The sequence below is a fragment of the Crinia signifera genome, chromosome 19 (genome assembly GCF_055691185.1).
Source record: "Crinia signifera chromosome 19, ASM5569118v1, whole genome shotgun sequence".
NCBI lineage: Eukaryota > Metazoa > Chordata > Amphibia > Anura > Myobatrachidae > Crinia > Crinia signifera.
In genome coordinates, this window is record NC_139226.1 from 97,349,727 (window position 1) to 97,371,845 (window position 22,119).

General features: G+C 44.5%; 2 protein-coding genes across 3 annotated transcripts in view; one reads left to right on the forward strand and one right to left on the reverse strand.

Annotated features, from left to right (window-relative positions):
• Positions 1 to 2,329: 2,329 nt before the first annotated feature.
• Positions 2,330 to 18,968, forward strand: ICMT (isoprenylcysteine carboxyl methyltransferase). Its single transcript, XM_083162992.1, has 5 exons — positions 2,330 to 2,593; positions 4,931 to 5,019; positions 7,686 to 7,855; positions 8,144 to 8,361; positions 14,535 to 18,968. The coding sequence occupies exons 1-5, from the start codon at positions 2,378 to 2,380 to the stop codon at positions 14,715 to 14,717; spliced, it is 876 nt and encodes a 291-aa protein (XP_083019118.1). The 5' UTR covers positions 2,330 to 2,377; the 3' UTR covers positions 14,718 to 18,968.
• RNF207 (ring finger protein 207) overlaps positions 18,958 to 22,119 on the reverse strand; it is an 80,370-nt gene continuing 77,208 nt past the window's right edge. For both annotated transcript variants that reach the window (XM_083162990.1, XM_083162991.1), the window contains one exon: positions 18,958 to 20,412. In XM_083162990.1, the coding sequence (XP_083019116.1) occupies positions 20,235 to 20,412 (178 nt within the window). In that variant the 3' untranslated portion in view covers positions 18,958 to 20,234. The remainder of the gene's footprint in view (positions 20,413 to 22,119) is intronic.

Consider the following 22,119-nt stretch of genomic DNA (forward strand, 5'->3'; position numbering starts at 1 on the left):
CGTGCTCTTGCGGACAGGTTTTTTCGCACGGAGAGACCCGTCCGTGAGCGGTGTGAGGTCACCGCACATGCGCATTTCGAAAGCTACGCATGCGCAGATGAAAAAAAACCTGATCCGCCCGTATACGGTCCCACCATACCAAACAGAATAAACCCCTTAGTGTATTGGGAATGTTTTCCGTATTTTATATACAGTATTTAGTATTTATATTGGACATTTTTCCTGAGTGGTTCAAGTTCAGGGGTGGGGGAAAGGGGGGGGGGGGGTCTGGGCCCTCAGAGACTAAAGTGTCTTGGGCCCCAACAATTGTCCCCTTTTGCCGCTGACCCAGACATGGGCTCCTCCAACAAACCCAGATCCGGGTAATTAGTACTCCCTTCCCCCATTTAGAAGCTTTCTGAAAAAAGGGGTAATGTCCCCATGTAAGGGGTGTGGTCACACAGAAGGGCGTCACCTTATGGTGTTGTGCTTCCCTTCCCCAATTACATTGTACTCTCCATCCCACACAGCCTCCTCCCACCTTGTGTCTCTCAAGCCCATGCACATTTTTCTCCAGCCCAGCTCCAGAGCGCCATGCAGGGGTTAAAGTGAGGGGGAATGGGGTGGAACTGAGTTCCACCACCTCTAATGGTGAGGTGGAACATTTCAACTTCCATATTGGCCCTGCACAGTAATTCTCACAGAAAAGCATTCTAGTTTGCAGGGGGATGCCAAAAACCCTACCAAGTTCCCTCTCTCTGCCTAATGGGGGGAGGGGAGGAAGAGTAATTAGGTGGCAGAGAGAAATGAGTTTCCCCACCTCTGCATGACCACTTTAAGCCCTGGCGCCATCCCTTATCATTTCAGCAACCATAATTCTATTGCTGTAAAGCCGTACAGGTTATATGTATTTCTGCATACAGACAGACAGGGATACAGGGATACAGACCAAACTATGCTAGAAGCACCACAGTAGAGAGTGACACCTCAGGCAGGAAAGAGGAACTGCACAGGTTTTGAAAGGTGCAGGGTGCTAGAATGAGCACTATGGAACCCAAATGTAAACATCAAATGCATTTATGTTTCATATACACCTTATATACACAGCTTTGTTTAGAGGCGCACGTTTGCCGGTGCTGACATTACTGTTATGTTGTTCCGTCATGGTAACTAGCATTATTCATAAAACACTAACATATTCTGCAGTGGTGTACAAAGAACACTATGCTAGTTGTGCAGTTCCTGGATGCTAATGTTAAATGTACCTGGAAAATGCATCTTGGCCATCGCAAACCATTTCCCCTAGAACTATTTATTATTTGTTCCTATTATATACACTTTATTTCGTAAGGACTATTGTGCTGTAAATCTACTATAGTCTCCCATGTCCTCTGACCTATCAGTCAATCTAGATGCTCTAAGCCCCATCAAAGATGAGTGTGCGCCTTTCATCCTCCTTCTTTGGGATGCTTCCCACACTGTGGAGAGCCTCCTCCTCTGGACTCTCTGAAAGACAAGTGTGGGTTTTGCAGCCATTGTTTTCTGAGAGGAACTTTGAGATCTTTTAGACACTGTGCTCTTCTCAACTCTTCTTAAAAACAAATACCAGCCATCTGGAAAATGGGATCAGTGCTTCTATAGTGTTATTGTGAAGGGCGGACAGCAACTCGCTTCTCATTTACCTATCTGATAGCCACTTGTACCAAAACAGAAATGGCAGCCATCTTGTCAGATGGACAATTGTACAATAAATCAATTGTTGGGGAATAGAGAGAGATAGGGCCTAATTCAGACCTGATCGCACTGCTGCTAATTTTCGGAGCCCAGCGTAGCAAAGGAATTACTTAGCGGTTGCAATAGAAACAGTCTGATCGGGGCCGGAACTGACTTCACACAACTACTCCTCAAATGCCTGAGAATACCCGGTTTTCCCTTATACTCCCAGAAAACGACCGGTTACCACCCACAAACTACGGTTTCCTGTCAGTCAGCTCCAGCCGCTTTGTTTTTACGATCCATATATTATTTTTGACACTATTTTTGCACACGTATGAATGCTATGATCCGTAAGCATGCACGCAGTCATTCCATAATCAACAGGGATCAGGTCTGAATGAGGCCCTATGAGAAAATGCACATAATAGCACCAGTCAGGCAATTTATTGTGTTATGGCAGACACAGGGATATTTTCAGGAGCAAAAAAGGAAATAATTAACAAATTATAAAACCTTCTGTAAAATAGGGACAGTAGATGCTACAGATAGCAGATGGGTTGCACTTCTCCGCCTTACCCCAGTTTGTCCAGCAGAGGGCACCCCTGAAGCCTCTGAGCATTACGCTGACGTCACCCCGTGCCAGACAGGAAGTGCACGGAGGCTTCCCTCTGCCTCCTCCAAGATGGCCGGCGTGCGGCTGGGGCTGGAGGGTAGAGTGAGTGTGGTCAGCTTTCTGCTCGGGGTGTCAGTCATCTCCCTGCCCCTCATCACCAGCAGCCGCTACACAGAGCCGGGACAGAGTCTGCTGGGCACAGCGCGGGGCCGGATAGCTCTGGCCGTGTTCGTGGCTGCACTCAATGGTCTCCTGCTGCTCATCTACCGGGCGCATCTCTACCAGGTACAGCGGGGGCTGGAGGCCACAGTAACATGGAGGTTACATCAGCTATGTGGATCTCTGTAGAGGCATGGGGGTACCTCCAGCACTGCCCGGGTATTTGCAGGGGCACCTTTAGCGATTGGCAGAGGCACACATGTGGGGCAACTGTGGCATTCTGGGGTGGGTGCAGGGGCACACATGTGGCACACTCTAGCATTGTGGGGTGGGTCTAAAAGCACACGTGGGAGCAACTCTGGCATTCTGGGGTGGGTGCAGGGGCACCGCTGTCATTCCAAGGGTGGATGCAGCGGCACCCATGGGGTCGCCTCTCATGATGCTCGGGCTGGCTACAGGGGGCATCTCTGGTGATGCTCAGGACAGGCGCGGGGGCACCTCTGGTGATACTCGGGCGTGTGCAGGGGCATCTCTGGTAAAGTTTAGGATGGGTGCAGTGGCACATGTGGGGGAAACTCTATCATACCCCGGGTAGGTGCAGGGGCATACATGGGTGTACCTCTGGCAATGCACGGGGCAGGCACGGGTGCACCTCTCACAATTCTTGGTGATGGGGCACCTCTGGCAATGTTTGAGGTGGGTGCCTCTGGCATTCCTGGGGTGGGTGCAGAGACACCTCTGGCGATGCTAGGGCTAGGTGCACCTATGGCACTGCTTGGGGCAGTTGCAGGTGCACACATAAGGGCACCTTTGGTTAAGTTTGGGGCGGGTGCAGTTGTATCTCTGGGAAAGTTTGGGCGGGTGCATCGGCACGTGGTGGCACCTATGGCAGTGTTTGGGGTGGGTGCAGGGGCACACATGGCAACATTTTGGGTGGGTGCAGGGGCACCTCTGGCAAAGTTTGGGGTGGGCATGGGGGCACCTCTGGCTATGCTCAGGGCATACATGGGGCACCTCTGCCAATGCTTGGGGCATATACAAGGAAACACATAGGTGCACTTCTAGCGATGCCCAGGGTGGGTGCTGGGGCACCTATTATTCACTCTAGGATTCTTTTTAGGGCAAGGTGCGGACCACCAGGCAGGGCACTTTTTTCAATCAGGAGGGCACATCTTATATTAGAAATTTACATTAGACACATAAAAATTATATATTTAAAAATGTCCACACTGCACAAGGATTACGCCCATTAAACCTTGTCATACTCTGCTATGCCCGTTACATATTCTGTCATAATGACAATTACATTTTATGGCACACACTGTAATGCCTCTTACACATTATACCACACACCACAATGCCCATTACACATGACGGCGCACACCGAAAGTTCTCAGCGGCATGTAAGGGCGCACATTGCCACACACAAAAAGAGCAGGGTGCATTTTGAGGTTTTCAAAACTTGCAGGGTGCAAAGAAGCTTAGAGGGAACACGAAGCACCTCAGGCGAAGCCAGTGTTCATTGCAGGTGTACACGTTATATCTTTGTATGTATATTTATTTGTGAATGTCATGCATGTTCAGCTGCTTTTCATAGCCATTTGGAGGCTTCCATTATGAAATACAGAAAGCTGCTTATACATTCCCTTATTACCGCTGTAGTTGGGGTGCACCCTGGACTAACAATGACTTTCTGCGTAGTTACAAATGTTGATGTTCTGGGTTCTGTCCCAATCCTCGGCACAGTAAAATTGATGAACCAGAGTTCCCTAATAAAAGAACGTCTCCACTCTTTTCACTGGATCATTTGTTTGCCTCTGTAACCACCTAGAGCCCTGAATGCAACAACACAAGCATGGTTCCTGATGGTGAGGCGGGCCAGCATCCTCAAGAGGTTTAAGAGCTTTGAGCTATATCACATAATTGGCTTATAGAGGTCAGACTGCAGGGAACGGACACTAAAGCTGATTCCGTTGGGGTTGTGACATAGGGGAAATTAGTGTTCATTCTAGCACCCGCTATCTCTGAAAACTCATGCAGTTCCTGTTCGCTGCTTGGGGTGTCGCTGTCTGCTGTGGTGGTTCTAGCACATGTCTGGTTTGCATATTAGAGCTGATATACAGACCACATTGTGCTAGAAGCTCTACAGCAGACAGCGACACCACAGGCAGAGAAGAGGAACTGCATGGATTTTCAAAGATAGCGGGTGCTAGAATGAACACTAGAAATGTTTCTGACAATGAAATGTGCATCCTAAAAAATTGCTTAATTCTCTGTTGCACACTTGTATTTGCTAATGCTCATTAATGACGGGGGTAAGATTGTGGAAGTGCCTGGAGTCCTATGGGAGATAGAACTGTATATACAATTATTATTAAATAAAGGTAACAACTGGCATTGCATTGGGGTAGAACTGAATGTAATGATCTACTTATTGCATATAACCAGTGTCTCTGCTTGTAGGTAGCAGTCAGAGCTGCCCTGCTGGGCTTCGCCTTTGGCTGTGGTGTGCTGGTGAGCGTGAGTCAGTCTCCATGGAGGCACTTTGGATGGTGAGTAACCGCAGGAAGACTAGCCCTATCGTACAGTCCAAGAGGAACAGACTACTGTTGTAGAAGAGCATTCAGCACCTCTACCAGGGCTGTATGTATAATTGCATTCCAGCATGTAATAATTGAACCCATTATTACATGCTGGAATGCCTGTTGAATTGGCTCCCCTCGTTTGCATACTTGAGTCACAGACTAGTTTAGTGAAATATATAATAAGACCACTCCTGTTGCTGAGTAAGAGCCTGACTCGTATAGTGTTCATTCTAGAACCCGCTATCTTTGAAAACCCATGCAGTTCCTCTTCCCTGTCTGGGGTGTCACTGTCTGCTGTAGTGCTTCTAGCACAGTGTGGTCTGTATATCTGCACTGATATGCAAACCAGACCTGTGCTAGAAACACCACAGCAGACAGCGACACCCCAGGCAGGGAAGAGGAACTGCTTTGGTTTTCAAAGATAGCGGGTGCTAGAATGAACACTATCGTATTCCTGTATATGCAGAGGGCGAGCTCACATCTGCCTGTGCGCTGGTAATTACACTGTGTGATGCTGCTAGTTCCCATGGATGCGCAGGCTGTTATATCGCCATTCGCTTTGACCACAGAATGACTGACAGTTATGGGTAAGTGATGGGTGTGTTTCATCCTTGTTAGCTAAGCAAAAAAAAAACACACAACTGGGCAAAACCATGCTGCACTGCAGGTGAGGCAGGTGTAACAGGTGCAGAGAGAAAGAGAGAGTTAGATTTGGGTGAGGTGTGATCAAATTGAAATATAAATTGCAGTGTACAAATAAAGCAGCCAGTATTTAAACTGCACAAAAAAATATAGACCACCCAAATCTAACTCTCTCTGCACATGTGACATCTTCCCCACCTGCAGTGCAACATGGTTTTGATGAGTATTGTTTTTTTTAGCTTTGCTAACAAAGCTGAATGAGGCCCATTATGCGGTTTCTAAAGTGTTGTGGATAATGAATATTCCTGAAAACACACGGGGTGATTGAGAACCGGTGTAGGAGGCCGAAAGATTATGTTTCTAAATTCTTTTGTAGAATATGGAGTTATTTTACCAGTTTCTGCTTCATCCATTTTTATAGTATTCCCCTATAAGTCTGTTTTTATTCTTATTTTTTTTATACAGTGGGACTTTATTTTGTTTGGTCCAATGTAAAACTTGTTGCCAGGGTCAACCAATCAGATGTCTGCTTTCATTCTCAAATCTACGAAAAGAAGGGACTGTTATGGGGGAGGCACAAATTAATATTAAATTATCATTGGTTGTGGGAAGTAACAGCGAACATATAGGGGTTAAAAATTACACATGCAAACATAGACATAAGATTGTGCTCTTATAGTGAAGAAAAGTGTACAGGTTGAGTATCCCTTATCCGAAATGCTCGGGACCACCAGTTATTTTTCCGGTTTTTCGCATATTTTTTTTTAACATACTTATCTGGTCTCCCGGCATATACGGTGTTCCACGGTGGCCTTCAGGATCCTCTTCAGCGGTCCCAGGGGTGCATTGCGCGAGTGTGACGTCACTGGCGTGCCCTCGCACAATGCACCCCTGGGACCGGAGATGCCGCTGAAGAGGAACCTGAAGCCCCCCGGGGATGTGGTAAGTATGAAAAAGGGGCTGTGGGGAAGGGGGGAGATATTCTGAAAAACCACGGTTTTTGGAATGTTTCGTTTTTGGGATATATGGATAAGGGATACTCAACCTGTATTAAAATTACATTGTTGTTCACTTGAGAATGTCCTGTAAATTTTGCACGAATTACTGTGAGTTGATAATTGATATATTATGGAGTGGATTTTATGAGATTCTAGAAGGCTCTTAATACCGGTGGTTGAGTATCTAATACCCAGATAACACAAATGTTTGATTTTGTCTGCTGATCATATCTTCTAATATCAAATAAACCAGATGGCACATGTGATCTACCTGTAATAATAGATCAATATCTGCAGGACCAAAGTGTTCTCACGAATAAAAAGTGTAATGCACGCTTATGAGAAGAGGATATAGGTATATACTCAAATAGAATTTAGTGAAACCGGATTAACTCAACCACTGGTATTAAGAGCCCTCTAGAATCTCATAAAATCCACACCATTGATAACATATTAATTATCCAATTACAGCAATTCGTGCAAAATTTACAGGACATTCTTAAGTGAACATCAGTGTAATTTTAATACACTTTTTTTTCACTATAAGAGCACAATATTATGTCTATCTATGATTTTTTTAACCCCTATATGTTCGCTGTTACTTCCCACAACCAATGATAAGGGAATTTAATCAAATTTGAAATAAAAGTTATATTTTAATATTAATTTGTGCGTCCCCCATAACAGTGTTTTCTCTTCATATAAAATGTTTAACTGCTTGACTGTAGGGAACAGCACCCCCACCATAGATTGGTAAATTGGGGTTCCTCTTCTTTTTCTTCTATAAAGAAAAAATCTGTAGTGTGCAGATGTGATCCTAGCTTCCTCAGGGAGCAACAACCTCTATTCTAAAAGCTGCACTAGGAAATTGACATCTGATTTGGTTGCTTTGCGCAAAAAATTACTTTCTTTGCTCTGCGCCTTGTAATATTGTATGTACTGTAACAAGCCTGTTTAGTGGTGACGTTGGTTTCTTTATCTCTTACTTCCTAGGTACATGTGTTCCCTCTCGTTTTTCCACTACTCTGAGTATTTAGTGACGGCACTGAATAATCCTAGAAGTTTATCGCTAGATTCCTTCCTGCTGAACCACAGCCTGGAGTACACACTGGCGGCCATCTCCTCCTGGGTGGAGTTTGCCATTGAAAATACAGTTTATCCAGGTTTGTATATGGCAGAAAAACCTTAAATGTTAATGGCAGATATAACGACTGTCACACACATTTTCCAAATTGTACTCCGCGTTTGCTGACATCCCACCCTGTGTGGCAGCAACATTGATAGCAACGTGTCCTATGTAAGTCTGGCTCTGATTGGCCGCTGTGAAGTAGCTAGCGTTGTGAAACTATAGTACACACATGTGTGCGCACCGTGGGAATGGCCCATGCTGGCTCAGCACTCGCTGCTCTGTGGGGGTTGGTACTGTGCTTTCATTTGTCCCTGTTTTGCAGATATGAAGCAGATCACGTGGCTGAGCGTCATCGGACTGGTCATGGTTTTCTTCGGGGAGTCTCTGAGGAAATCCGCCATGCTCACAGCCGGCTCCAATTTCAACCACATCGTTCAGAATGAGAAATCAGAATCGCACACTCTAGTGACCTCTGGTGTTTACTCTTGGTTCAGACACCCATCGTATGTGGGCTGGTTTTACTGGAGCATTGGCACCCAGGTAATAGGCCATGTTATAGGCGTGTGTAGTGCTGTTAATTGTTTATATACAAGAAGTATCTAGCTGGGAAAGGATAGAAAATCCCTCTATACCAGTGGTCAGGGAACTCGGTCCTCATTACCCCACGTAGTGCATGTTTTGCAGGTCTCCTCACAGAATCACAAGTGAAATAATTAACTCCACCTGTGGACCTTATAAAATGTGTCTGAGTAATTAGTACACCTGTGCACCTGCTGGGTTACCAGCAAAACATGCACTGTGTGGGGTAATGAGGACCGAGTTCCCTGACCACCGCTCTATATAGGCCCTGTAATGGAGCAAATGCTCTCGTATTTTGCGCCTTAAAGTCTTTTTTTTCACATTTATTTTACATCTCTATTTAAATTAATTTTAAAATCATATTTTCTTCTACGATCCCCATGGCAGCCATACTTAGGGGATATTTCCCCTTTCCTCAGCTTAGACAGGGTGATTTTTTTCCACATAGGCTCCGCCCACCTCAGGTACATAAGCCTTCCCCTCCCCTTCCTCTATGTCTTTTTTCCTGTCTCCTTTGAGTTTAGACAGGGCAGGGTGTTATTTTATTTTTGCAAGGGCTCACCTAAGCAGGGGGGAAGAAGAAGATGCAGGGAGACCTGTGTCAGCTCGACCCTGCACTTATGGATATACGCGGAAGTTACCTGTCAGCGGCGATGTCTCCCCGTCTGTCAGGGTAAGGTCTGGTTCTGCAGGACGGCGTGTCACATCCCCGTTCTTGCGGCCAGCTCCACACAGCTTCTGGCGCGTCTCCTCTGTCTCAGCGCACAGGAGCACAGCGGTACATGCCGGCAGCGTTACACGCCGGAGCGCGTGTACCGGAAGTAAGGTCTCCGTTGTTGCGCCCAGAGGGCGGCTCAATGAGGGGCATTTTAACAGGTCTAGTGACCTGTGCTACAGAGTACTTCCGGGTATACAGCTGGGGATAAAAATCAGGCAGCCCATGCTGGTTTATTCAGTTGTTTGGTGGTTTTCAGTATACTGGAGTGTCTGCTGTTGCTGCGCATCATGGATCCTTCCCCCCATAAGACTGATACTGCTCTAGCGAGGTGAGCCTGCAGATTGTGTTTTGTGCTTTAGGAAAAATATTTTATTTTTAGTTAGTAATAGATATATATATATATATATATATTGCAGTGTGCCTTCTTCTCCAAGCAAGAAATGTTCTTCCAAGAAGAAGCATACTACAATCAATTGTGTCACCTGTGACAAAGTATTACCTGGTTCCTATAAAGGCAACAAATGTGGAGAATGTACTAAAACTCTGACACAAGACAATCAATCAGAAATGTTATCCCAGTTGATGGATTGGATGAAGAAATCCTTTGTGACTAAAGAGGAGCTTACTCAGTTACAGTCTTCTAAGAGATCTAGGTCTCAAACAAGTTTAGATTATGATAATAGATCTGAAGATAAACAAGAGGAGGTCTATGTTTCTTCAGGTGAAGAATCTGGGGAAATTAAAGAGGAGAGCTCTTTTAATTTGGAGTTAGTTCAAAGCGTGTTAAAATATATACATAAAGCTATTGACTATAAGGAGCCTGATAAGCCTGTGGATAGTCAGGATATTCTGTTTGAAGACCGTACTAAGGCTGGCAGATTCTTTCCATTTCATCGGGTGATGAAGGAGCTGATTGCTAAAGAATGGTTGTCAGTGGATAGAAGATTGGGTAAGATACCCAGGATTGAGAAAATGTATCCATTTAAGGATGAGCAGCTATTAAGTTGGTGCGAGGTACCTAAAGTAGATGCTGCAGTGGCGGAAGTTACCTCTAAGACCACGATTCCTTTAGAGGATGGTGCTTCCTTTAAGGATACCATGGAGAAAAGAATTGAGAATTCATTGAAGAAAACACACATGGCATCATCCATTTCTATGAGAGCAGGCATAGCAGTGGCGTCGTCAGCTAGAGCGCTCAGACTATGGAGTACTGAAATGCACAAGGATATAGAAGAGAAAATATCTAGGCAATACTTGTTGAAAAATCTGGAGATTATGCAAAAGACTATACAATATATATGTGAGGCTTCTCTAGACATAGTGGCTTTCTCTGCTAAATCCGTAGGAGCAGGGGTAGTGGCAAGAAGAGCTCTCTGGTTGAAGAATTGGAATGCGGATGCAAATTCAAAGAATCGACTAGCGTCACTACCCTTTGAAGGAAATTTTTTGTTTGGGGCGAAATTGGATGCTATGATCCAAAGAATAACTGGAGGAAAATCCGTTCGCCTGCCCCAGGATAAGAAAAATAAATTCCCTATTCCTACTTCGTCTAGACAGCAATTCAGAGACGCCAGAAGTTACCGACCGGGGCGACAGTATAATAGAAGAGGAGGTGCTCTGTCACGTAGTTCCTTTCGAGGTGCGAACAGAGGAAATCCAAGGCAATGACTATCGTCAATCAGGTCAGGTGGGGGCGAGACTCTTAGAATTCGCAAGCATTTGGGAAGAGTCTATCCACGACAAGTGGGTGATCACAGTCGTGAAACAAGGTTATCATTTAGAATTCCAAAGTTATCAACCAGCAAACAAATTTATGAAGTCTCGTCCTCCAGAAAACAGGATGGAGAGAGTAGCTCTAACAAAGATAGTGGATCAATTGATGCAATCCAGAGCAATAGAAGCTGTACCAAGAGCAAACTGGAAGAAAGGGTTTTACTCAAATCTTTTCTTAGTAAAAAAGCACTCAGGCGATTTCAGATCTATCCTAGATCTGAGAAGACTAAATATGTATCTGAAGAAGACAAGATTCAAGATGGAAACTCTAACATCCATACTGGCAGGGATCAAGAAGAACGATTTCTTAGTCTCTCTGGACTTAAAAGACGCCTACTACCACGTACCCATATATCAGTCAGACCGAAGGTTCCTCAGATTCTTCCTGTTGGGTCATCATTTTCAATTCAGATGCCTTCCCTTTGGCCTCACTTCGTCGCCCAGAGTGTTCACAAAGATGCTGATTGTCCTAGTAGCACAATTGAGATTAAAAGGAATACAGATATGGCCCTATCTGGACGATCTTTTGATTGCAGGAGGTTCTGTCAATCAGACAAAACAAAGTTTGGCGATAGTGATACAATACCTGGAGAAACATGGCTGGGTTATAAACATCAGGAAGAGTCAACTACAGCCATCACAGAAAATACAGTTCCTTGGAGTGTTAATCGATACTGCTCAATTTCGAATCTCACTGTCCAAAGAAAGGTGTTTAAAGATACAAACCTTGGCTGCAGAACTTCGGCACAAGAAATCGATCAACCTAGGCCTAGGCCTTCAATTGTTGGGAATGATGACCTCGGCGATAGGAACAGTGCCGTGGGCACAATGGAACATGCGTCCTCTTCAGTGGAAGCTCCTGCCGTATGTGAGGCTGTCAAAGAACAACCAAGAAAGAATTGTTTTGGGAAGGGAGGTAAAAGACTCTCTAAAATGGTGGACACAAGATCTAGAACTCAAGTCAACAGACCTTCAACTACCTCGGTTCATCAATCTTACTACAGATGCAAGTCTGGTGGGCTGGGGAGCGCATATTGCGGAACACAACATTCAAGGAAGGTGGTCTCAAGAAGAATCAGAGCTGACATCAAACGTAAGAGAAGCCCTAGCAGTATGGCGAGCTATTTGTCAGTTCAAGTCCCTGATAGAAGGCAAGCATCTCAAAATCTTCTCGGACAATATATCGGTGGTAGCACACCTCAATCATCAAGGGGGTACGAGAAGCAGAGACTTGATGGACATCATGCAAAAGATAGTACCTTGGGCGAGAAAGAACTTGATATCCCTGTCAGCACTGTATGTGCCAGGAAAGGAGAATATAGTGGCAGACTATCTAAGCAGGAAGGAAGTTCTACCTGGAGAATGGGCGCTGAAAACTTCAGTCTTTCAGAAGGTCGTAAAGAGGTTTGGCAAGCCAGATATAGACCTTATGGCCTCTCAGATGAATCACAAGGTAGAGAAATTTTACTCAAGGTTCTATCTGCCAACAGCGACAGCAACAGATGCGTTCTCAGTCAAATGGGATTGTCAACTGGGCTATGTATTCCCACCGGTCCAGATGATAGGTCGAGTACTGAAGAAGGTACAGGAAGACGGAGTGTCAGTAATAGCAATATTACCGTTTTGGCCGAGAAGACCTTGGTTTCCTGCAATACTCAAACTGGCGATACAAGAATCTATGATCCTCCCAATATCTTCGGATCTCTTGAGTCAGGGACCTTTACATCATCCCAATCCAGGGATATTCTGTCTCAGGGCTTGGAAGCTGAGAGGCAATTCCTGATGCAAAATGGCATGTCTGAGCAAGTTGCTGAGGTTCTATTGAAGGCCAGAAAAGAAGTCTCTTCCTTGGCCTATTATAGGGTGTGGCGTAGATTCCTGCTATGGAAGAATGACTCCACTCTCATTTCACAGACTGCTACAGCTCGGATCCTACAGTTCCTATATGAGGGGTTCCAGATGGGCCTAGCAGTATCCACGTTGAAGTGTCAAATATCAGCCTTGAGTGTATTGCTAGATCGCAAGTTGGCAAAAGAAGAGATAGTGATCAGATTCTGTAGGGCCATAAAGAAGATGCGGCCTCCCAGAAAATCTATGGTAGTACCTTGGGATCTCAACATTGTACTAAATGCTCTCATGCAAGCACCGTTTGAACCCTTGTCACAAGCAGAGCTTAAATATCTGTCCTGGAAAGTCGTTTTCCTGGTAGCGATAACATCGGCCAGAAGGATTAGTGAAATCCAAGCCTTATGGGCAGAGGAACCTTATCTGAGTATGTTTCCAAATAAGGTGGTGTTAAGAACACATCCAGACTTTCTTCCAAAAGTTGTATCCAGATTCCATTTGAATCAAGAGATTATACTACCGACATTCTATGATGATCCTACTAATCCTGAGGAGGAAGAATTACATTCTTTAGATCTAGTACAAGCTATTTCGCTTTATCTACTAAGAGTTGAAGAAATTAGAAAAACAAAACATTTGTTTATTGTCACGGAAGGAACAAACAAGGGGTTTGTGCCTTCTAAACAAACCTTGGCAAGGTGGATTCGAAGTCTCATCATCTTTGCCTACGAACAAGAAGGAAGAGCTGTTCCACAGATAGTAAGAGCACACTCGACAAGAGCGATGGCTGCCTCATGGGCTAGGAAGGCTCAAGCTTCCCTCTCCGACATCTGTCAAGCCGCGACTTGGTCGTCTGTGCATACCTTCACTAGGCATTATGCCTTACACATTCCTTCCGCCCATTTTGGGGGAAATGTACTGAAAAGTGCCTTAAATAAATAATACTGCATTGATATGGTCTCCCGCCCTTTTTTGCTTTGGTATGTCCCTAAGTATGGCTGCCATGGGGATCGTAGAAGAAAACATCGAATTATACTCACCGATAATTCCTTTTCTTCTTAGAGATCCCATGGCAGCCACAAAAAAGATCCCTCCCTATGTTCTGGATGATTTATTTCCAAGTGAGTAGGAGACATTCAAAAGACATAGAGGAAGGGGAGGGGAAGGCTTATGTACCTGAGGTGGGCGGAGCCTATGTGGAAAAAAATCACCCTGTCTAAGCTGAGGAAAGGGGAAATATCCCCTAAGTATGGCTGCCATGGGATCTCTAAGAAGAAAAGGAATTATCGGTGAGTATAATTCGATGTTATACTGATGATTCCCATTTACACAATAACCAGAACAAGAGGAAGCAGGAAGCGTTCTACCCACAGCATAATACTTACCTTATTTTATTTAGCCCAAAGAAAGATAATGTGTCCCAACATTCCCTCTTCCTGTAGTTATTGTTACAATGGTTGTCCTGGCAAAATAATGAAAGCCCCTTGATTGACCCCCCAATAATGACCTTTGCTATTAGTAGATAAAATACTTATTGAATCGTTAACATTATTAATTTCTAAGACACAGCCTAACATTGTACCTCATTACCCTGCACTCTTGATTGAAAAAGTACACATTGAAATGTAAGGAGCATACTGTATTATTTTCCATTAGATTTTTTTTTAGATCGTTTGAAACATTGCCTTATAAAACTCACCAGTTGCCTTTTACAAAAAAAAAAAAAATTATATCTATTAAAAAAATGTATTTCTTTTTTTATGCCAATTACCCAGAATTCTCTCTCGTTACTCCCCAGGTTTTGCTCTGTAACCCAATCTGTTTAGTTGGCTACACTCTAGCCTCCTGGAGGTTCTTCCGTGAGAGGGTCGAGGAGGAGGAATTCTCACTGATCCACTTCTTCGGAGAGCAGTACGTGGATTATAAAAGGAAGGTTTCCACGGGTTTGCCGTTCATAAATGGGGTCAAGATGGAGCCGTAACCTGGTATCGCTGCCACATGAGACATGTCGCCTGTACTGAGGATGTAGAATACACATGTTCCCCAGGTGACCAGCACATGTCGCCTGGATAGCTAACCTTCAGAGAATAACTGGGTGACCGTTTTGCAGTTGTCCTTTTAAATTAGGATTCCTGATTAAGGGCTACAAAGAGTCAAAAACATAGGACCCGTATAGACAAAGTATCAAGTATCTTTTGCACATCGATCTCAGTGACTGTCAGTAGTCCCGATTTTTAATGGTGAGGATACGATGCACCTCGCACAGGTGATTCACTCAACTTTTTTTCTATAGGACTTTTTTCTACATTTAAAGAACATCTAATCGAGGTGGATGATGCATAATCCTGTTTCTAGGTTACTCGTATGCATGAATGTTTCAAAAATGCTGGTTCTAAAAACACAAGAACCATGCAACGTTACAGGAAGTATTGGTAAGCGGCAGACCTAGCGCACACAGCGCTTCTGTTTTATTTTGACGTCATTTTGAGGATTCGCTGTAAATCCGATATGCGAGGTGATGGACACAGCACTTGTAACTGGGTGCCCTTGGCACAGAGGGCGTAATTATTCATAATGGTGGCACTGGGAGCTCTCTGGTGAAGGGCTTCCCATAATTTTATGATTATTTTAATAGTTTGATTTATTTAATAAGAAAATAAGATTAGTGTATCCTGGTATTAAGGAGAAATATTATTACGTATCTCCTAAAAGGGAGAGTATGGCTGCTTGGAAGATTCAGCATATGAAGATGCGCCATTCAAAATAGATCAAGGAAAGGTTCAACTGGGAGGTGGCGCTGTTGGCTTATGGTGATCTATGTACAGTAAATGCAACAGGGATCTTTGCAGACCATGGGGGAAGTGCTGCACCTAAAGATCATGTGGACCGGATCAAAAATGTTAACAAAATAATTGGAAGAAAATATTTTATTTGGGGAAAAATAATGCGGATGAAATCCCAACAGACTGCATTTTAAACCGACCCATTGCCTTGCACAGCCGGAGGCAGCCACTTAGCGGAGAAGGCCCTCGAGTGGTTCATATCTGTTATACCACCAGTTCTTATTGAATTGATAAGCTGCATTAATTCAGCCTGCAGCGTGATGCCACTTGATGTTACCAGTATCTTTGAGGAGAAGGATATGTCATAATTGATCAGTGACTTTTTCACATGAAACAGGGTATAGCTGCCATGTGTTTCTGCTAGTGTATTTTCTCATTTGCATAACAGATTGTGATTGGAGAATGTGTGTCGGCAGTGATGGAGCGGAGGCATGGTCCGGTTCTCCCTTCCAGCGGGTCATCTAGTGCACTTGCACAGTGTTGGCTCAACCAATCAGTCATATTAGGATGCTAGCTGCTGCTCCTAGGGATCCAGAAGGCAATGTAAGTGTGGATGAGCATGGTGCATACAGATCAGGTAGAATACACTTCCGCACATGTCTTTATTCTACCCTACGTTTACACAATGTAACAAGCTGGTTGCTGTGTCTGTATCCTCCATCGCCAGGACAGAGGTGAGCAGTCATAGAATGGAAATGTTACCTGGTATGAAATATCAGTTCTCTGTATACTTATTCTTGAAATGTTCAGTCGTTTTCATGTGCACTTTAAAAACAAGAAATTGACTTTAGTGTACATGTTACCTACACCCATCAGAGGGTACACGTGGGGTAAACAATATTCCTGTGGATGCAACTTATTAGATCATTAGGAACCGGCACCATTGATAAGATCCCTGGAACATGTCTTTGCTGGTTGCAGCCTTAACTCTGTGCACTTAGGGATCTACCCCCTAGCTTCAAAACCGTCCCGTCCCTTTTTTTGTCCACGCTGGCTGCTGTCTTATCAGTCTTTTCATTGCGTTCCCCAGTTGAGTAACACTCTAGTGCAGCCTGTGGCCCTCCAGCTGTTGTGACTAGACATCCCATCATGCCTTGCCATAGATTTAGCATTCCCTTATAGCAAAACTGTGGCAAGGCATGCTGGGCTGTGTTGTTTTACAACAGCTGGAGCCACAGGTTGGCCAGCCCTGAACTAGTGTTCTGCCGATCGTGTCTCTAGTGAACAGCAATGACACTCACCACTCAGAGGTTACAGAGATACAATGTGTGTCACTGTCAGAGTAGAAATGCACTGTGCTCCTTCTGTAGTGGTGTCCTTATATAACGCCTGTGTGTGCCCTAAGTGATCGTTTGGCAATCGCTGTGACTCAGCTAGAGGTCTCTCTGCACTTTGCTGTAGCGCTATGTATATATGAAATCCTAGCAGCACTTACATAATTTGAGGTCTGGGCTGGTGATCTAGAAGGGTGTGCACAGACAAATACTCTATCACTGACACTAGTGGGTAGGTAGCTGCAGAGGGGGATGGTATAGGGATCTGGGGATACAAGACTGACAGTGGCATCCCAATGTTAAGGATCACAACAACTAGTAGAAAAGTATACTTACCCTCCCTGCCTGCAGCATAATCCTTTTCCCTTAGTGCCTAACCCTCCCTTCTTAGTGCCTAATCCTAAGCTTCACCCATAGCCCCTACCTCTGTGTCAGACAGGGGCTGCTGCTGGTCGCAATGCCACACACCCCCCGTCCACTGTAGCTGCTGGTCCCTGTCACCTCTACAGCTGGTCCCTGCCGTGGTTGTGGGACCGGCGCATGTGCAGTATCGTCCTCGGCAGCCCATAAAATCTAAAAGACTGTCCCGGCATCTGTACACTGCAAATGACAGGCAGCAGGACCATGCACAGTATTGGCCTCGTTACTGTGCTTACGCATACCCCTGATTCTATGGACTGCAGCCAAAGCAGGCCCTAGAGCAGGGCTGGGCAACACCGGCCCTCCAGATGTTGATGAACTACACATCCCAGCATGCCTTGCATCAGTTTCAGCATGGCCACATAGCAAAACTAATGCAAAGCATCCTGGGATGTGTAGTTCATTAACATCTGGAGGGCCGGTGTTGCCCAGCCCTGCCCTAGAGGCATCCCAGAGGAACATCTGCCAATGGGACTGCCTTGGGTGATTGGCAGGTCAGACTTCCAATATAAAGTCACTGCCAGTGGAGTCTCACAGACTGTATCTGGCTTCACTTGTCAGAGCACATGCTCCCCGGCATGCTTACGATCGGGATGCTGACAGTTGGGTGTCCAGCATTCTGAGTCATGTCCGGATTCCTGCATCTGTATTCCGACTGCTGGTATACTAACCGGGCTCCATGCAGAGAATTTGTTGACAATTTTGCTCATTTTCCACCGTGTAATGTGTAAGTGGCTTGATAAATGAAAGTACACATGGCTTTGCTGGAGATTCCCATGAATGTTATGTCTATATTCCCCATGGTACACCTGCAAATACTCATCATTCTTCTATGGCTGACCATAGAACTGTGAACTTGGCCGCTGTGGACAACTGAGACTCGACCTGTCCGCTAACTGGCGGAGCAGTGTTCCTACTCCAGTGTATGCCCTCATTCTAAGTGTCTGTTTTTAGTCCACCATGTCTGGTTAGTGTTTTACCAATAAAGTATTTACTCCCAACTAAGGAATATTTAGAAAACGTCACCTAAAAATTTGGGGTGGAATAATGGGCGACTGGGACAGAAGCTGGCTCTTTCGCTGTTTCACACTTCTAATTCCACAGACTGTTTTATAAGGAGTAAAGATTTTCGTATACAACCCTCCTCCAAGACTTGGGTGGAGGTTCAACGTGTGAAGCCGGTTTTCCGTAGAATCCAAGGTCTTCTAAGTGATGGGGACCTTTGTCAGGGTGAGCATTGGCCGGAGGAGGGTATCTAGCACAATGACCAGGGTAATATGTCGTAGACAGGCAATAGTCCCTTCCATTACCGATGTATAAGGGTATTGAGACCAAAGATTGATTCAAGCGTTACATGTTAACAATATTCAGTATGTCTTACATGTAGGATTCTCTTGTCTGTTATGGTGATGGTTTTTTTTTGCTGCAGATTAAATTATTGATCACTAGTCAAAGTTGTACGATGCTGCGACAACAGCGGAACATGATATCACAAAATCGCTACTGTAATGGCTGTAAAAAATAAAATAATCGTTTTACAGGTGACAGGTACTTATCTGCCTGTACTTGTCCTGCAGACAATCAAAAGTCAAAATCCATTTCATTATTATTTTATAAAGTAACCTTGTGAATACATTTATTATTGGGGCGGAACAGTTATCCATTTTTCCTAAATAAAATAACACATTGAAACCAGGAGTTTTGTGGAATGTGTTTATTGCAAGTACTGTATTTCCAAGCATCAAAGTAGTCCCCAGTGTGATGTGAAAGGGATTAATAATGTTATTTTGTTGTATATGTTGTACATAACATTTTTGTCGCCACTCTGCGTGTGTAAATAACACATTATGCCGACACTAAAATAAAGAGCTATATTGCTTTACACTTATATATTTAAACAATGTAATTATGTTTGTTTTATTTTTAAGTGGTGTTTGGTTACGGTCTGAGCCCACTCACTCATCTTGTGTCCTGCCCATTCATTTCATTGGGCCAGTAAGGACATGGCGGTGACATGTGAGGAGGGGAATGGTGACAGCAAGAAGTCAGATTCTAAATACTATTTTAACCCTGATTTTATTTATTTTTTTAATAATTACTTGCTTCTTGTGTATTGTACTGACGGAAAAATGAAGAAAATCACAGGGAAAAAAAAAAGATTTATTTAGAAAAAATTTGATACACCATGTAATGGTATAACTATATACCTTATGCGTATGGGTTTACAACAAAGGGTTAATATAACAGTAAAATGCACCCAAGTATCATCCCAAATAAACATTGTGCTGTATATAATAATAGTTTAGCATTTACATAATATGTGTGTGTGTGTGTGTGTGTGTGTGTGTGTGTGTGATTCAACAACAGCTGGAGTGCCAAAGGTTCCCCATCACTGTTCTAAAGCAAGGTTTCCAATGTTAAAAACAAAAAAACAAAACAAGACTGGTAGATTAGAGAAGCCGAAAAACTTCATAAAAGGTTTTCATTAATGTGATCAATCATGTTCACAGTGACTAAATCAGGTACAAGTGGCATCACTGCCACTGCACTACAACCCGAACTCAATCCCAGTCCACTCATTGGCCGTGGACTTGGCTCCGCCCACTGCCTTCACCTTGTAAATGACTGTTACACTTAATACTTGGACTTTTGAATGTACTAAGTTCCGCACACCAGTGCAAGCAGCAGTAAATAAAACAATGTGACTTAAGGTGCCCATACACATTACAATTATTGTATACAATATCGCATCTCAGTTTTGCGATGAGATCTAGTACAAAAAAAGTATGTGCTGCACATACTTTTTGTACTAGAACTCATCTCGTTGCAAAACCGAAATTCGATGAGATGCGATAGTGTATACAATAATTGTAACGTGTATGGGCACCTTGAGAACTAGATTTCACTTCTTCATAATAGATTAACTCCATCTAACCCACAGGTGTTTGCCCAGTGTTATTCCTACTGCATTTTCTCAGCTGTGTTTAACCCCTTCCGGGCTGTGACATTCTGCCGCAGCTTATGGTGCTCGTTGCTCTTCTCCGAGGGGTCTTCGCTGAGTAGGTTTGACGGTCGGTTATCCGTTTTAAGCTCCAGCGTAGTCTCATTCTGATCTTCCGTGTCAACGTTCATGTCGTTCCTAGGATCGGACATGTCAGCAATAATACGTTAACATGATCATTGGCTTTGTCTGTGTTATTCAGATGTGTTGCCTACATATAATAAGGACCACCGAGATTCATTACAGTGCAGCCTAACCATTCACTAGGACAGTGGTTCCCAAACTTTTTTGAATCACGGCACCCTAGCACATCAAAATATTTTCAAGGCACCCCTAGGCCAAATGCTTCTTATCGAGAAATTTGGAAAAAAAATATTAAATGAAGTGCATTGTGTTTATATGTCACAGTTATCTGGTGAGGGACAGGATTTGCTCCTGTTTGTCCACATATATTATGATTGGCAGCCACAAGCACTGGTTTTGCCTGGTACATTGACCATAAATAATATGAATTGATCTTGGGCCACCAACCCAAGGCACCCCTGCAAGTGTCCTGTGGCACCCCAGGGTGCCTAGGCACGCAGGGGTAAATTTATTATAGCGGCGTAACAGTTCCTACTTCGCCTCAGTAGCGAGGCGAAGCAGGAGGGGACACCGACAAGATCTACTAAGATCTTGCCGCCGAAGCGGGGGAGCGTTACCTCCTCCAGCTGACAGCGCGTCAGCTTCTCCCCTGCCGGCTGGACTGCGCATGATCATGCTACTCACGCGAGATCTCAGAGCCAGCAGCAAGGACAGCGCTGTCCCTGCTGTGGGCATAGGGCATCACCGTCTGCAGCTGTCGAATATCGTAGCTGCGCTATGCCTCCTGCCTTACACCGCCGCACGTAAGACACCCGCTCAGCAGGTGTCTTAGATCAGGGGAAGCGCTATCCCCTGCCATAAGGCACGGGGATAGCGCATATTCCCCTGATCGTTTGTTCATAAATCTACCCCACAGTTTGGGAACCACTGCACTAGGAGCTAGGTACATTACTGAGACGCCATCGGCAAAATATCTGATTTGCAGGCAGGTATTTGAGGTTGGAAAATACCAGGGATTATAAACCTTAAATCCTGTGTACTACAGGAGACCAATCACAGTGTGGCCTGGGCTGGGGGGTAGTCAGGTGCTAATCATGTTCCTGGTGGTCATTTCCTTGTGTAGATTACATGGAGTCACATGACGCGGTTGCTCTTAGTCACTGGGAGCGAGCAGTGTGGTGATGTCATCACTCCCTGGATGGGAGTGATGATGTAATCGCTCCTATCCAGTCTGACAGCAGCCGCACCATGGAGCACTCCAGGGAGCATATTTACTTAAGTGTGGGTTTGCAGAAGTGGAGATACTGCCCATACTACACCTGCACAAGTAAATATACCCCTCCTACTATTTATTTATTACCAGTTATTTATATAGCGCATACATATTCCGCAGCGCTTTACAGAGTATAGTTGATCATACACATCAGTCCCTGCCCCAGTGGAGCTTACAATCTATATTCCCTACCACATGTACATGCACACACAGATAGTCTAGGGTTAGTTTTGTTTTGAGGAAATTAGCCCACCGGTATATTTTGGGATTGTAGGAGGAAACCGGAGTACCCAGATTAAACCCACGCAAGCACAGAGAGAATATACAAAATCCGCACAGTGGGAATCAAACCCATGACCTCAGTGCTGTGAGGCAGTAATGCTAACCATTACATCATCTGTATTGCATTTGGTCCTTGGAGTAGACCGAGCAATGGGCCCAATTCAGTCCTGCTCGCTAGGCTGTGAGTCTTCGGAGACCAGCATGCA